At 42.0% G+C, this 16,685-nt stretch overlaps 1 protein-coding gene across 6 annotated transcripts in view; it reads right to left on the bottom strand.

Moving 5' to 3' along the window:
• Positions 1–15,420, bottom strand: part of LOC309794328 (zinc finger protein 283-like) — a 58,456-nt gene extending 43,036 nt beyond the window's left edge. For 5 of the 6 annotated variants that reach the window (XM_082605665.1, XM_082605667.1, XM_082605668.1 and 2 more), the window contains exons 1-4: positions 15,261–15,420; positions 12,127–12,193; positions 11,730–11,817; positions 9,393–9,519 (exon numbers count right to left, since the gene is read on the bottom strand). In XM_082605665.1, coding sequence (XP_082461791.1) covers positions 9,393–9,519; positions 11,730–11,817; positions 12,127–12,140 — 229 coding nt within the window. In that variant the 5' untranslated portion in view covers positions 12,141–12,193; positions 15,261–15,420. Of the gene's footprint in view, positions 1–9,392; positions 9,520–11,729; positions 11,818–12,126; positions 12,194–14,742; positions 14,778–15,260 lie in introns of all 6 variants that reach the window. The other variant, XM_082605664.1, reaches the window with a different exon arrangement.
• Positions 15,421–16,685: the final 1,265 nt, after the last annotated feature.

Here is a 16,685-nt window from a genome sequence, read left to right as displayed (position 1 = left end):
GCTCAAAATAATAGATATAAGCTTCACACAATTCTAATTTTTACTTAAAAGTTTGAATTTTATCATTGGCAACAAATACTTTTAGTTGTTCTTAAAGTGACAGGCTCATTTACAAGAAAATGTTTTCCAAATACCCAAGCCTAAAGAACCATAGTTTGCCTCATTCTTCCAAGGGAAAAAAAAAACAAAAAACAAAAACAAAACTGTGTTCCATGAAAAAAGCAGCTAGTTTAACTCACAATTCAAACATCGGCACAGGTGGTTTCCCTCAAGGCAACCACTGCACCTTAGTATACAGCAAAAGAGCTTAATGGAGACTTCCCATTTCATCACACAGAATATTCTAAAAATGCATCCTCACGGGTCAAGATTTAACAAAATGAAGCCCCAGAGCGGGGTACTAAAGGTCAACCAGCATGAGGAGGGTTTCAGTATAAAAGGGTTGTCCTACGTCAGGAGTCAGAATGCAAGCAGGGTAAGGACAAGTGTCTGTGTGTGAGTGACCTGGCATGGGTTGTCACAGCCCAAGTGGGATGAGACAGGCAATCACATAATCAAGGTGGTGGTGGTGGTGGTGATAATAGAAGACTGGTTACACATAGAGAGTTTGATCAAATAAGTATAGTTGTCCCTTGGGATCCTTGGGGGATTGGTTCCAGAACCCACCTCAGAACCCATACCTGAGGATGCTAAGTCCCATAATCGACCCTCCTTTTCCACAGATGCAGAACACATGGAAATGAAGGGTCAACTGTATATTTATTGAAAAATAATCTGCATATAAGTGGACCTGCATAGTTCAAACCCATGTTGTTCAAGGCTTGACAATAAATACATTAAGGATAATGGAACCCAGGTTTTTCACTGTCAGAAAAGGGAGTTAGAAATATGGAAAGTGAATAAGCTGAAATGAAACCTGTAGTGTTGAAATGGAGATATCTGTATGAACTCATGGTTTCAATCTATAGATGTAAACATGTGTGCATGTATACATATGTATGCATATAAACATATTCCCTACTCTGTCCACTGAGAGGGCCTAGGGACAGCCATCCCCCAGCAGCAATGAGCAAATCTAGTACCCAGATTCTGGCTTCTAAATAGCATTCTCAACTAAAAGGAACCAGGGCACCTTGAAGAAATGGCTGACTTTAGGGCTGGAGCAGCGAAAGTGCAAGATGAGCCTGGAACATGATGTTGGGAAGAAAATAAGGAGGTGCTCTAAGTGTGATGGAGACAGGCCAAAGGACACAGAAACCACTGTTGAGAGAATTCCCACTGGTCAAATCCAGGACCAGCTTCAAAATAAATAATGGGAAGAACAGATTACAACCCACTGACTAGAAATCCAACATATGAATAAGTTGAAAGTTTGAAGAGTAATACAATACTTAATAGTTTCAAAGTTCCTCCTCACAAAAGGCTCATTAAAGGAAAAAAGATTAACTTTACAGGGAGGAGGCCGGTGGACACTACCATAATCACCTGCTCAAAGTAAACATCATCAGTAATGACAAATCATTTGCTCCACCTGACAGAATGCAAGGAGAACACACCATCAGTTCTGTGATACTTCTGCCAAAGATGCATAATCCAAATCTAACCATGAGGAAAGAGCAGACAAACCCAAACTGAAGAACACTGTACAAAATAACAGGGCTGGGGGCTTCCCTGGTGGCGCAGTGGTTGAGAGTCCGCCTGCCGATGCAGGGGACATGGGTTTGTGCCCCAGTCCGGGAAGATCCCACATGCTGCAGAGCAGCTGGGCCTGTGAGCCATAGCTGCTGAGCCTGCGTGTCCGGAGCCTGTGCTCCGCAACAGGAGAGGCCACAGCAGTGCGAGGCCCACGTACTGCAAATAAATAAATAAATAAATAAATAAAAATAATAGGCCTGGAATCTTCAGAAGTAACAAGAAATGGGTATTTTGATAGGGAATGCATTAAATCTGTAGATTGCTTTGGGTAGTATGGTCATGTTAACAATATTAATTCTTATAATCCAAGAGCATGGGATATCTTTCCATTTCTTTGAATCATTTTTAATTTCCTTTATCAATGTTTTATAGTTTTCAGCATATAGGTCTTTCACCTCCTTGGTTAAGTTATTCCTAGGTACTTTTTTTTGGAGATGATTTTAAATGGAATTTTTTTTTTTTTTTTTTTTACTTTCTGGTATTTCACTGTTAGTATAAAGAAATGCAACAGATTTCTGTACACTAATCTTGCATCCTGCTACCTTGCTGAATTTATTTTTTAGTTCTGATAGTTTTTGTGCGAAGTCTTTATGGTTCTTTATATGGAGTATCATATCATTTGCAAATAGTGACTATTTTACCTCTTCCCTGCCAATTTGGATACCTTTTATTTCTTTTTCTTGTCTGAATTCTGTGGCTACGACCTCCAATACTTTGTTGAATAGAAGTGGTGGGAGTGGGCATCCTTGTCTTGATCCTGAAGTTAGTGAGAAGGCTTTCAGCTTTTCACCACTGAATACTATTGATACGTTGGCTGTGGGTCTGTTGTAAATGGCTTTTATTATGTTAAGATATGTTCCCTCTATACCCACTTTAGTGAGAGTTTTTATCACGAATGGATGTTGAATTTTTTTTTTTTTTTTTTTTTTTTTTTTTTTTGCTGTACGCGGGCCTCTCACTGCTGTGGCCTCTCCCGTTGCGGAGCACAGGCTCCGGACACACAGGCTCCGCGGCCATGGCTCGCGGGCCCAGCCGCTCCGCGGCACGTGGGATCTTCCGGGATCGGGGCACGAACCCGTGTCCCCTGCATCGGCAGGCGGACTCTCAACCACTGCGCCACCAGGGAAGCCCCTGGATGTTGAATTTTATGAAATGCTTTTTCTGTGTCTATTGAGATGATCATGGAGTTTTCTCTTTTCTTTTGTTAATGTGGTGTATGTATCACAGTGATTGATTTGCATATGTTGAACCAGGCTTGTGACCCTGGAACGAATCCAACTGACCATGGAGTATGATCCTTTTTATGTACTGTTGGATTCGGTTTGCTAATATTTTGTTGAGAATTTTTGCATCTATATTCATCAATGATATTGGCCTGTAATCTTCTTTTTTTGTAGTGTCTTTGTCTGGTTTTGGTATCAGGGTGCTGATGGCTTTATAGAATGAATTTGGAAGCATTCCCTCTTCAATCTTTTGGAGTAGTTTGAGAAGGATAGGTAGAAGTTCTTCTTTGTATGTTTGGTATAATCTCCCAGAGAAGCCATCCAGTCCTGGAATTTTTGTTTGCATGGAGTTTTTTGTGTGTGTGTGTGTGGTATGCGGGCCTCTCACTGTTGTGGCCTCTCCCATTGTGGAGCACAGGCTCTGGACGCGCAGGCTCAGCGGCCATGGCTCACGGGCCCAGCCGCTCCGCGGCATGTGGGATCTTCCCGGACCGGGGCACGAACCCGTGTCCCCTGCATTGGCAGGCGGACTCTCAACCACTGCGCCACCAGGGAAGCCCTGCATGGAGTTTTTTAAAATTACAGATCCTATTTCATTTCTAGTGATCAGTCTCTTCAAATTATCTGTTTCTTCTTTTTTTTTTTATTTTTTTTTACATCTTTATTGGAGTATAATTGCTTTATATCTGTTTCTTCTTGATTCAGTTTTGGCAGGCTGTATGTTTCTAGAAATTTGTCCATTTCTTCTAGGTTGTCCAATTTGTCAGCATATAACTGTTCATAGTATTCCCTTATTATTTTTTGTATTTTCATGGTATTGGTTGTTATTTCTCCTCTTTCATTTCTTATTTCGTTTATTTGGGTTGTATCTCTTTTCTTCTTGGTGAGCCTGGCTAGAGGTTTGTCGATTTTGTTTATCTTTTCAAAAAGCCAGCTCCTGGTTTTATTGACCTTTTCTATTGTTGTTTTGATCTCTTTTTTATTTATTTCCTCTCTGATCTTTATTGTGTCCTTTCTCCTGCTGACTTTGGGTTTTGTTTGTTCTTCTTTTTGTAATTCTTTTAGGTGGTGAGTTAGGTTGTTTATTTGAAATTTTTCTGATATCTTGAGGAAGGCCTGTATCACTGTGAACTTCTTAGAACTGCTTTGGTGCATCCCATTCATTTGTAAGTTGTGTTTTCATTGTTGTTTGTCTCATTTTTCACAGAACTAGAACAAATAATCCTAAAATTTATACAGAACCACAAAAGACCCAGAATTGAAAAAGTAAGCCTGAGAGGAAAAAAAGCTGGAGGCATAACTCTTCCAGACTTCAGACAATATTACAAAGCTACAATAATCAAAACAGCATGGTATTAGCACAAAAACAGACATATTGATCAATGCAACAGAATAGAGAGCCCAGAAATAAACCCATACATCTACGGTCAATTAATCTACGACAAAGGAGACAAGACATACAATGAAAAAAAGACAGTCTCTTCAACAAGTGGTGTTGGGAAAGCTGAACAGCTACATGTAAATCAATGAAATCAGAACACTCCCTCACACCATATACAAAATGGTTTAAAGACGTAAATATTAAGACATGACACCATAAAACTCCTAGAAGAGAAACAGGCAAAACATTCTTGGACATAAATCGTAGAAATATTTTCTTAGACCAGTCTCCCAAGGCAAGAGAAATAAAAGCAAAAATAAACAAATGGGACCTAATCAAACTTAAAAGCTTTTGCATAACAAAAGAAATCATCAACAAAATGAAAAGACAACATACAGAGTGGGAGAAAATATTTGCAAATGATGCGACCAACAGGGGTTAATTTCCAAAATTAACAAACAGCTCATACAGATCAGTATCAAAAAAAACAAACAACCCAATCAAAAAATAGGCAGAATACCTAAACAGACATTTTTCCAAAGAAGACATACAGATGGCCAACAGGCACTTGAAAGGATGGTCAACATCAGTAAGTACTAGAGAAATGCAAATCAAAACTGCAATGAGGTATCACCTCACACCGGTCAAAATGGCCACCATCAAAAAGTCTAGAAATAATAAATGCTGGAGACGGTGTGGAGAAAGGGGAACCCTCATACAGTGTTGGTAGGAATATAAATTGGTGCACTCACTATGGAAAACAGTATTGAGGTTTCTTAAAAAACTAAGAATAGAGCTACCATATGATCCAGCAATCCCATTCCTGGGCATATATTCCAAAAAGATGAAAACTCCAATTCGGAAAGATACATGCACCCCAATGTTTATAGTGGCACTATTTACAATAGCCAAGGCATGGAAACAACCCAAGTGCCCATCAATAGACAATTCGTTTTAAAAGATATGGTATATATACACAATGGAATATTACTCAGCCATAAAAAAGAAAGAAATATTGCCATTTGCAGCAACACGGATGGACCTAGAGAATATCATACTAAGTCAAGTAAGTCAGAGGAAGACAAATATTATATGATATCACTTATATGTGGAATCTAAGAAATAGTACAAATGCATCTATATGCAAAACAGAAGCAGACTCACAGACATAGAAAACAAACTTATGGTTACCAAAGGGGAAAGTTGGGGTGGGGGGATAAATTAGGAATATAGGATTAACAGATACAAACTACTATACATAGAATAAACAACAAGGATTTACTGTACAGCATAAGGAACAATATTCAATATCTTATAATAACCTATAATGGAATATAATCTAAAAATATATATATTCTTAAGACAAAAACCCCAAAACTGTATACTGTCTAGCCCTTGCCTATCTCCGTGACCCAAATTCTTAGCACATGCTCCTTTACTAACTCTACCCTGGCCTTCTTAGAGTTCCTCCAATAAAGTTCCTTACCAACCTTAGGGCCTTTGCCGTTCACTGTGATTGATATATTCTTCCCCCAGGTATTCATATAACTTGATCCCAGGCTTCATGTCTCTGTTCAAGAAAGCTTTCCCTGACCATCTTATCTGAATTGGCCCTATCAATTCTCATCATTTTCTATTCTCTTATGCTGTTTGCCTCTTCTGAACAACATGTTTCATTACATGATACTATTTATCTACTTGTTTACTTATTTTATGTTTCTCCTCAACTACATAAAGTGCATGAGAATGAGCAAGTTATCAATCTTGTTCCTGATTGTATTAATAGTGCCCAGTACAATGCCTGGCTAGGAGCAGGCGCTCCAAATGTTTGACTAATTTATGAATGAATATGTACATTCATTCACATACACACACAAATGCAAAAGAGCTGGAAAGCAGCTGCATACAACATGTAAGTAAAATGGTTCCATTGGGAACAAAAAAGAACATTTTCCTCACTGAAATGGGAGGGAATAATAATAAGAAAAACAAGGAGCCTGGGAAATGAGATGAAGATGAAGTTCCTTTTGTAGCTCAAACTGAGATCTCTTATCTCCTCCCAGGCCTTGGTCCTTCATAAGGAGTTTCCAAACACCATCCCAGCTGTTCCCCCTTCTCCTCCTCCACAACCTGTGAGGTTGTTCCTGCACTGATGGTTCCCTCCTGCCTTTGCCTTCCTGGGATCCGACTTCTTGTACCCCATCCACCCCTCAACTACCCAGGGCTCTTCTCCTTGCTCCAATAATGTCCTCATATCTGGCTTAGAAATGGAGTGTCTGCTTGCAAGAAAAGTAATGCCAAATGGTGTAAGGGTTTCGTTGTTGTTGTTGTTTTTAATTATAAGGGCAAAACATTTGGTTAAATTTGCAATAAAGTAAAGGTAAAAATAGTATTGATGAAGACTTCAGAGAAGAGAAGGATGGTGGGAATGAAGAACATGAGATCATATAAGTAGGAAAATGATCTTGTTTTAGACTCATTCAGGTTCTATCTCTTTAGAGCAAACAGAACACAGTGGTTAAGAACACAGATTCTGGAGCCAGACTTCCTAGGTTCAGTTGTTGCCACTGCATCCCCACCAGCTCTGTGACCTTGGGAAGGCACTTAAACTGTATGTGCCTCAGTAATCTCATCTATAAAAAGGGTTAAAAATAGTACCTACCGGGCTTCCCTGGTGGTGCAGTGGTTGAGAGTCCGCCTGCCGATGCAGGGGACATGGGTTCATGCCCCGGTCCGGGAAGATCCCACATGCCACGGAGCGGCTGGGCCCGTGCACCATGGCCACTGAGCCTGCGCGTCCGGAGCCTGTGCTCCGCAACAGGAGAGGCCACAACAGTGAGAGGCCCGCATACCGCAAAAAAAAAAAAAAAAAAAAAAAAAAAAAAACAAACAAAAAAAATAGTACCTACCTCATGGGGATGCTGTAAAAGTTAAATAAGTTCATGTATTTGCTCTGCTTAGAACAGGGCCTGGTTTATAGTAAGCACAATGTTAACTATTAGCATTATTATTATTACTGTTGTTATTTTGCTTAAGTGGAAACAAGTTTTGTGAGACATTTCTAGGATTTAACTTAGTGTAGGATTTAACTTTGTAAAGTGCAAAGTTCACAGATTGTAACTTTCAACTTCAAATATGTTGGAAGTAAAGGAACATATTCACTTAGTATGAATTTCTGTTCATTCAATCCACTGCTACATAAAGTGGAGAGGCTCTTTTGAAAGCCAGAGTATGTCAGGATCCTGTTTCTAGCTGTACTCCCCATACATGGGTCAGAATATAACAAAGGGCAGCAATTCTTTAGTATGCATAAAAATCACCTGGGGATCTTGTGTAAATGTAGATTCTGTTCTGCAGCTCTGGGGTAGGACTCGACGAGCTGAATTTCTAACAAGCCCCGGGGACTTCCCTGCTGGTGCGGTGGTTAAGAATCCACCTGCCGAATAAAGACGCAGACTTAGAGAACAGACTTGAGGACACGGGTCCAGGGTGGGAATAGGGGGCTGGGGGCTGGGACGAAGTGAGAGAGTAGCACTGACATAAACACACGACCAAATGTGAAATGGACGGCTAGTGGGAAGCGGTTGCACAGCACAGGGAGATCAGCTCCATGCTTTGTGACGACCTAGAGGGGTGGGACAGGGAGGATGGGAGGGAGGCTCGAGAGGGAGGGGATATGTATACTTAGAGCTGATTCACTTTGTTGTACAACAGAAACTAATGCAACATTGTAAGGCAATCATACTCCAATAAAGATATGAAAAAAAAAATGAATCCGCCTGCCAGTGCAGGGGCATGGGTTCGATCTCTGGTCCAGGAAGATCCCACATGCTGCAGAGCAACTAAGCCCATGCGCCACAACTACTGAGCCTGTGCTCTAGAGCCCGCAAGCCACAACTACCGAGTCCGCATGCCACAACTACTGAAACCCACACGCCTAGAGCCCGTGCTCCACAACAAGAGAAGCCACTGCAAGGAGAAGCCCGCGCACCGCAACAAAGAGTAGCCCCCTCTTGACGCAACTAGAGAAAGCCCATGCACAGCAACGAAGACCCAATGCAGCCAAAAATAAATAAATTAATTAATTAATAAAAAAAAAAAGTTCCTCTAACAAGCCCCGGAAGAAGCTGATGATAAGTATTTGTGTAATACTTAACAATAAAAAAATTATAACCCCACATAAAGCAAATCATGGCTTCTAACCACTAAGAGAGCAATCCACATTCTTCCCCAAAACCAACAATGCTGCCTGTCACCTGGGCCCTGCCTGTCTCCCTGACTCACTTCTTGGTACCCTCTCCTTCACTAACTCTGCTCTGGCCTTGCTATGGTTCCTAATACAAAAGAACCACACTTCTGGGACTTCCCTGGTGGCGCAGTGGCTAAGAATCTGCCTGCCAACGCAGGGGACATGGGTTCGATCCGTGGTCCAGGAAGATCCCACATGCTGCAGAGCGACTAAGCCCATGCGCCACAACTACTGAGCCTGTGCTCTAGAGCCTGCGAGCCACAACTACTGAGCCCACGTGCCACAACTACTGAAGCCCACGTGCCTAGAGCCCCTGCTCCACAACAAGAGAAGCCACCACAGTGAGAAGCCCCTGCACCACAATGAAGAGTAACCCTCTCTGGCCGCAGCTAGAGGAAGCCCACGTGCAGCAATGAAGACCCAAAGCAGCCAAAAAATAAGTAAACAGAAAATAAATAAATTTATAAAAAAAAAAAGAACCACACTTTGAGTAGCAAAGACACAGATCATCTATAGAAATGTTGAAGCTAAACACAGTATGAAATCTGGTTTCTTTGACAGTGGTTATGAAATAAACACCCCATAATGCAAATCCAGCTCCATGGACATTAAAGAAGAGAGGCCATTACAGGAAGGGCCAGAGGAAGGTTGAAGCTCACTGAGGGATGGGATGATCGAGGTGCTCAATTAACCCATTTCTAAGCCAACAAATACCAAAACATTCATTTGAGAACACGGAGGAGAAATTCACCTGGTTTCTTCAAAGATAGCCCTGTAATGCCTAATGCAGAAAGCTGATGTTCCAGAGAGGAGATTCTAAACTATGTCAGGCAGATGAACTTACCCAGTGAGACCAAGTTGCTATAGTTCTCCAACATCACATCCACGTACAAGTCCCTCTGAGCAGGGTCCAGGAATTCCCACTCCTCCTGAGAGAAGTCGATGGCCACATCCCTGAATGTCACCAAGCCCTAAAACCAAAAACCCACACATTACTTGTGAAATTAAAGAAATTTAGAAACTATTTCCAAGAGGAAAAAAGAGGAGTATGAAGCATAAACTATAAGAAGAGGAAAATATAACAATCAAGTCGGCTGGAAGCCTGTGAGACGTATGGGTAGGGAAAAGTAAAGAAATTAGTATGACTAAAGCAGAGTGTCTACATGTTCTAGAAGAAACCTATTACAGCAGAAAGAACTTCCTGGATACTGTGAGGTAACTTAGCTATCTAGACCTGTCTGATAATGCATAAAATAATGTTTCTCTTCTATTAAATAAAAATAGTGTTGGGGGAAGGGGATGGGGGCGTTTACGGGTGTGTATACATATAAACAACCTGCTAAGTGCCTGCTTCACAAATTCTTATTTATTTATTTTATTTATCTATTTATTTATTTATTTATGGCTGCATCTTCGTTGCTGCGTGGGCTTTCTCTAGTTGCGGCGAGCGGGGGCTACTCTTCATTGTGGTGCACGGGCTTCTCATTGCGGTGACTTCTCCTGTTGTGGAGCATGGGCTCTAGGCGTGAGGGCTTCAGCAGTTGTGGCTCGCGGGCTCTAGAGTGCAGGCTCAGTAGTTGTGGCGCACAGTCTTAGTTGCTTCGCGGCAGGTGGGATCTTCCTGGACCAGGGCTCGAACCCATGTCCCCTGCATTGGCAGGCAGGTTCTTAACCAGTGCGTCACCAGGGAAGTCTCATAAATTCTTTATAAATGTGAACTGCTACACCATCTTTTCCCTTTAAGAAATACCAAAAAAACATGAAAACTTTTTTCCAAATGTCCTACAAAATCTCATTTTAGAAAAATGATTTCAATTAAGGATTATCATTAAGCCTCAAGTGAACCATGCTGTGAGATTAGATCATCAGCATTTTTTCTTATTATGATGAATCGAATATGTAAAATGTTTCTATTAGCTGCAATTCAGTTCATCATATGGATATATGAGATTAATAACTATTATACATTTAGGCTGAACAAAACTTCCAAGATTTTCTTAATTCCAGGAGTCTATTATCAGCCAGTACTTAAGAATCTGGATTATCTTAAGAATCTGGATTATCTTTTTAGATAGTAACATCAACCACCTGTTGCTTAACACATTCCTTGTTCCTGAGTAGGAGGATATTGATAGAGGATATTAGACACAACACAGATGTCACATCCTGGTCAATAACTAAACAAACTTTGACACTGGTGTTTACTGATAAAGGAGTCCCTGGAAAGAACCACTCACTCCCTGCTCTAATCCTAAAAGATTGCAAAGCATGTGATCTCATACAAACTGAGGCTATCCCTAATTCCATCTTGTCTTTCTGGAAAACTCAAGTCTGTGAAGAAGTTCCATGTTTTCCTGTGTGATCCAAAGGAACCCTCATCACTAACTCATCACACCGCAGACCTGTCTTGGGATGAGAAATTCTGATAAGGGAAATGGGGCAGCCCTGGCCGAACAAAGATGGAAGTGATAACAAAAGGCAAGACCCAAGACAGCCTGCTATGGATATGTCCTAGTTAAACACCAAAGCTCTTCCAGATAATACACAGACTACTGAAACTGTTCTCGTGGGTGGCCATCCAGCTGGCTAAGGGCAGAGTATCCTGACTGACTTCTTTGCTAGCTGTATCTTAGCCTGAAAAAGAAAAACAATTGGGGGAACTTCAGCCATTTTTTTCTAGATAGGACATGAACTAATCAGCATCTTAGCTTGAAAAAGGGAAACTGTTGCTTTCCAAATGTCTGCAGTCTTTCATTCTCTCCTCTTTCCTTCTTCTATGAATCCTCTTTGTGCCTTTGAAAGATGAACTCAGTCTACTGTTGGTTTTCCTTGTATACAAATAAAAGCGAGCTGATTGTTCTCTATATTTCTTTACATTATTCTCTGACAGACACTCAAATATTTCCCTTCAAGGACTCCATTCCTTCACTGCTCTTGATGGAAGACTGAACCGCAGGAGATGTTGAGTAATGTGCTCAATGAATATGATGGCATTGATTGGAAAAGGCACAGAGGGAGGATGCTGGGCTATTTGGCATCATCCTTTACTGGAACAGAAGGAACCGAGAAGCAGGTTCAGGGATGGGGTTCTGTTAAGTAGAAAGCTTTAGGGTTAATTCAGGAAAAGATTCACATGACCTAAAAATTACAACACTTCAAGGAGAGAGAAATACTAACTTACATCAGTCATGGTTCTAGAATTGCAGGAACTAATTAATGCTCCATAGGGTTCCTCTACTGGTGAAGCACAGAGTCCAGAAAAGCCAGAGCTGCAGAAGGAAAAAGAAGCTTTAGATCAGGTGTGCTTAAGTGATCCTGTCCTGCCTTAAGCAACTGAGTAAAAATACATCAAAATATTAGAGATGATTAACTCTACAGGATATAATTTTAACTTCCTTCTCTATACATTCCCTGGATTGCTAAATTTATTGCAACAAACCTGCATTAACTCCATAATCAGAAAAATAAAGATATTTCCAAATGTAAAAAACTGAGTGACAGGGAATTCAGTCATTAGGAAAACTGAATAAATAGGCCCAACACTGAAAATCGGTGGGTCTGAAACAAATGACACCTACCAGCTCTTCAACATCTTGTAGCTGTAGCTCGTCACTACAGTGAGACACTTTCACTGTCAAGATTCTCCTGTGAATGAACACAAATTACGTAAGTCCCCTTCAAAGTCACAGCAAGGAAATATATGCATATAAACAGAACAGTATTTGGTACAGAGTAGATACCTAACAGGTGTGGCTACACCTCTCTAATTCTTCACTGAATGGTCAATTTAAAACATTTGGATACAATCCTTGAAAAATGTCTTTCAAAACTCTCTCTCATTGGATGGGATCCATATATAACTCATAATATTCTTAAGTACTTTTGTTCATAACTATAACTATTGCTTGATATTTTATCATTTACATTTTCCCTTCTTTTGATTCTTTATAAACATAATGTTTATTAGGTGCATACTATTTCATCAAATGGTATACTGCATTTACTTAACTGTTTCCATGTCATTGGATGCTAAATTTGTAAAAGCTCCTTCCAAGCTATTATAATTTTATTCCAGACAAATGGAGCTAGATCTTTTTGGGGTCACGCGTACTCGGTAATCTCATGAAATTAGAGACACTCTGCCCACTTAGAAAATTAATTTACAAATATGTACAAAAATTCTGTCTCTATTTCAAGGGATCTGTGATCACCTGGATGCTTATAAATGGAATAAGAAGACCTCAGGTTAAGATTTCCTGTTCTAGACCATTTGAGCCCCTGGTAACTTTTTCAAACTTGCAAGCACCCACCACAATCATTTTATTTCTCTTCATATTTTGATCTATAAAAAGTTGATGTGGCATGATCCAGAATCACCACATAACAGCAAATCTTAATATTTACTAAGCCTGTATCATGGGGCAGGCACTGTTCTATGGAGCTTTACATATATGAACTCAACTTACATCATTATAACTCCATTAGGTAGGTATTACTTTGTTCCAATTTTGTAGACATGGCACAGAGAGCCTGAGTCGTTTATCTACACTCACACAGCAAGTAACAGGTAGAGCTGGATCCAGATGCTCTAGATCCAGAGCCTTACTCTTAACCACAGCACAGTACTACCTCTCACAATCCACACAGAATTGGACCTGAAATAACTCATGTTTAGCAATGCTACAGATTTCTACCTAAAAACTATCTGAAAGTCTCTGCCCTTGTGGGTACAAACTGCAAACCACTACTGTAATAGGGAAGAACCTTTATGTTCTATTACAAGTTAATCACTAAAGAGATGTTGCCTATAAGTTTAATTATACATAATGGCCCATCTCTGGGAACACTGCCTAAACCCCCCAGGTAATGAGCATTAAGCTAAAATACCTTTGTTTAGCTCACAGGAAACATCCTGACCAGATCCACCTATGAATACCTACAGGGAGGAAAAAATTAACACATCCCCTCCAGAGGCTGACAGGAACCAGGAAATGTTTGACTTCACTCCCTCACCTTTCAGTATAAAAGAAGCCTGAATTCTAATTCAGGCCAGATGCTTCTCTGGGACATGAACCCACCGTCTTCTCGGTCTGCTGGCTTTCTGCATAAAGTCGCTATTCCTTGCCCCAACAACTCATCTCTCGATTTATCGGCCTGTCCTGGGGCAAGTAGTTTGAGCTTGGACTCGGCAACACCATGCTCAAAGCTCAATCACATTCCCACCCCTGAAAGCCTCACAACATTGTAATTTACTACCTGAAATAACCAATCCCCTCCTACCTTGCCTTGCTTTGAAAACCATGACTGTGGAGCAGATAAAAACTAATTTGTATTCGATACCACCTAAATGCTAATCTCCTCAAGTAATCATAGTCTAAAATAAAGCCCTAACATCCCAACCTCCAGCCCACCTCCTGGAGGAGGTGTGCTTCTATACCATCAGAATGCTTAGGGACTTCCCTGGAGGTTCAGAGTTAAGACTCCGCCCTTCCACTGCACGGGGGAGGGGCGGGTTCCATCCCTAGACGGCAAACTAGGATCCTGCGTGCCGCGCGGTAGGGCCAAAAAAAAAAAAAAAAAATTGCTTAGAAAGGGAAAATGTACTGGAGGATTTGAACAATTTGCCATATGAACGGATGGCTACTGACTGAGGAAAAGGACAATAGGGGGCCTCTGGGAAGACGGAGGTACCAGCATGATGGGTCATTCACCAAAAGGAAGACCCAAGAGAGACACCACGAGTCAAGAGTCTTGACAAACAGTCAAGATATTTCTGGTCAAGGAAAGCAAATAGCATCATGATCTAAAAACAAAAGTAACTATGATTAAAAAAGGAACACAAATTCACCTGAACCTTGATTTCTAAATATGCAACACTTCTGTCCTTCTCAGGGTCCTTCTTAGAAACCCAGTAGCAACTAGGGTGAGCGGGGGGCGTTAGGGGCAGCAGGAGGGGGTGGGGAGATATCACGAGACACCAGTATTTCGTGGAACACAGACAAACCTAACTAAAAACAAAACAAAACAAAACACCCTCCAGGGCCACATCTGCCTTCATCCACACATACACAAACGGAATTTAAAGGGAAACTGGAGTTGAGTTGACAGCAATTCTTGGGGACAGAGGTCTGTTTGTAGTGGAGCTGAAACAGGTAGCTGGTCCCCCAAGGAGGTGACTTTTCTAGGAATCCTACCTGTGGGACCTCCCCAATCATGTCTTTCCAGGAGCCTGTCACGAGGGCACGTCCAGGTGTCAAATTTTAATCCCAAGACTAGATCTGTACCTTCTTACTGGAAACGTACATTCTAGGGCTTGGTCCTGGAATTCTTTTCTTGCGGTCACTTAACTCTGGCAGCCCTAAGAGAGTCTAGAAGGAACCTAGAGCATCCCTCCCAAGCAAACTACACCTACAAACAAGGTCACGCACTTCACGACCCCGTCACATTCCCAATCGCACACACCGTCAGGGAGACACACCCCGGCCCTGTCACGCCGTCTGTCACACACCATCCTTCTCAGCCTCTCGTTCACACACAGGCTTGAGGCTCCGGACATGACTCGCCCTGTCCGCTGCCCGGGCCTTCTCACCTCGAGCGCCTCCCAGTGTCACCCCCACACGCACTGCTGGTTCCGACAAGGCTCTGGCGAAGTCCGCTGAGCCCTCCCACCCTCACCCGGCGCTGATCACTTCCTCGGACGCGACCAACTCACCGCGCAAAGTCCAAAAATCTCGAAGACACCGGAGAGGGACCCAGAAACGGAGGTTAGTTTGGGCCCAGTGGCTCCTGGGAAGTAAGAGCCGGAACATCCTCTGAAGCTCGGAGCCCGGCGCTTCCAGGCGCTCTCCGCAGGCAATCTCGCCCTGCCCCGAGAGGTCCTGTGCCCTGAGACTTCTGGGAAATGTAGTCCGCGGCAGACGAATCCCCAGAAGCTGGGAACCTGGACCTTCAGAATGCTTCCAGCATGCAACTCGGCTCCGCCTATCAGAGGCGCCTTTTCCAAAGCCCACCCGAATCTCCGGTCTTAGCTGGAAGGAGTAGTTCGAGTCTTGGTCGAGCCTAGTGGCCCAGTAGTCTTTAGCATGGCTGTGGGCGAATTAAGAGGATCTCAGCGAAGGCTGAGGAACGCATTCTGGAGTCCAGGGTTGGGGGAGAGGGAGGGAGCGCGTGACCAGGGCACTGCCCTCTGTGAGCGAGGGCATCCTGGGTAAAGTCCGTGAGAATGATCCTGAGCGGGGTCACGAGCTTACCTGGGCACGAGAGACTGGAGCAGGGTCTGGCAGTCTAAAAGATGAATGTGTCTTGCTTTGGGTGCGCTTGTGGGTCCGATTCGGTGTCTGGAACCCTATGTAGACTTTTTTATTTTCATGGGATAGTTTCTGCAAATGTGAATCTGTTTCCTTAGGTGTAAGGCGGTTTGTATCAGAGGTTATATGCTACTGTTGGAAAGCAACAATAAGTGGTCGTGAATGGATATTGTGACCCTGGAGACTTGTGAGAAGGTCTTTGTAGGACTGAGAGACTTGAGGAGGTCTGTGTCTTTGTGTATTTCTGTTAATGTCAGAAACCGAAGGTGACAATATTTGTAAGATGTTTTTTCTGATAGGCTTTTCTTTTGTGTGCATACCACGGTAATTGTGAAAGTGGAACACTGTCCAGCTGGGATTGAAAAACAGTACAGTGTTATCTAGCTTTGCATGTTAGTTTGATTATCTGACTACCAACCTCTATATGTGCCTGGAAATTGTGACTGTGTGTTTTGATAGTGAGTGACAATAAACCAGTTTCGTTACCTATGATATAGAATAGTGTTATTACATCTTCGTGGAGAATCCAATTTAATATGCAGAAAAAGACTTGCAATTTATCTGCCAAAAGATTTGGATGTTTCATGATGAATCAAAGATGTTTTCTGGGAAAGACTACAAATAGCATAACTTTGAAAAAGAAAGAAGAAATCAAAGTAACAGCCAGTCTTGGAGTGGCTGAGGTAGGCTTCCAATCTTCATGACGTTAAGAGAACTTGAGTAAATAACTTTGAAAACCCTGGATTAAAGAAATAACTTCCCACGGGTAGAGGCAGATAGATTAGAGCAGAGCCCAGAATTAGGTAATCAGACATCCTAGCTTAGGTCAG

The sequence above is a fragment of the Mesoplodon mirus genome (assembly GCF_964341445.2).
Source record: "Mesoplodon mirus genome assembly, chromosome: 19".
Lineage (NCBI taxonomy): Eukaryota > Metazoa > Chordata > Mammalia > Artiodactyla > Ziphiidae > Mesoplodon > Mesoplodon mirus.
Note: the sequence above shows the minus strand (reverse complement) of the source record. Positions and strands in the feature narration are given on the sequence as shown.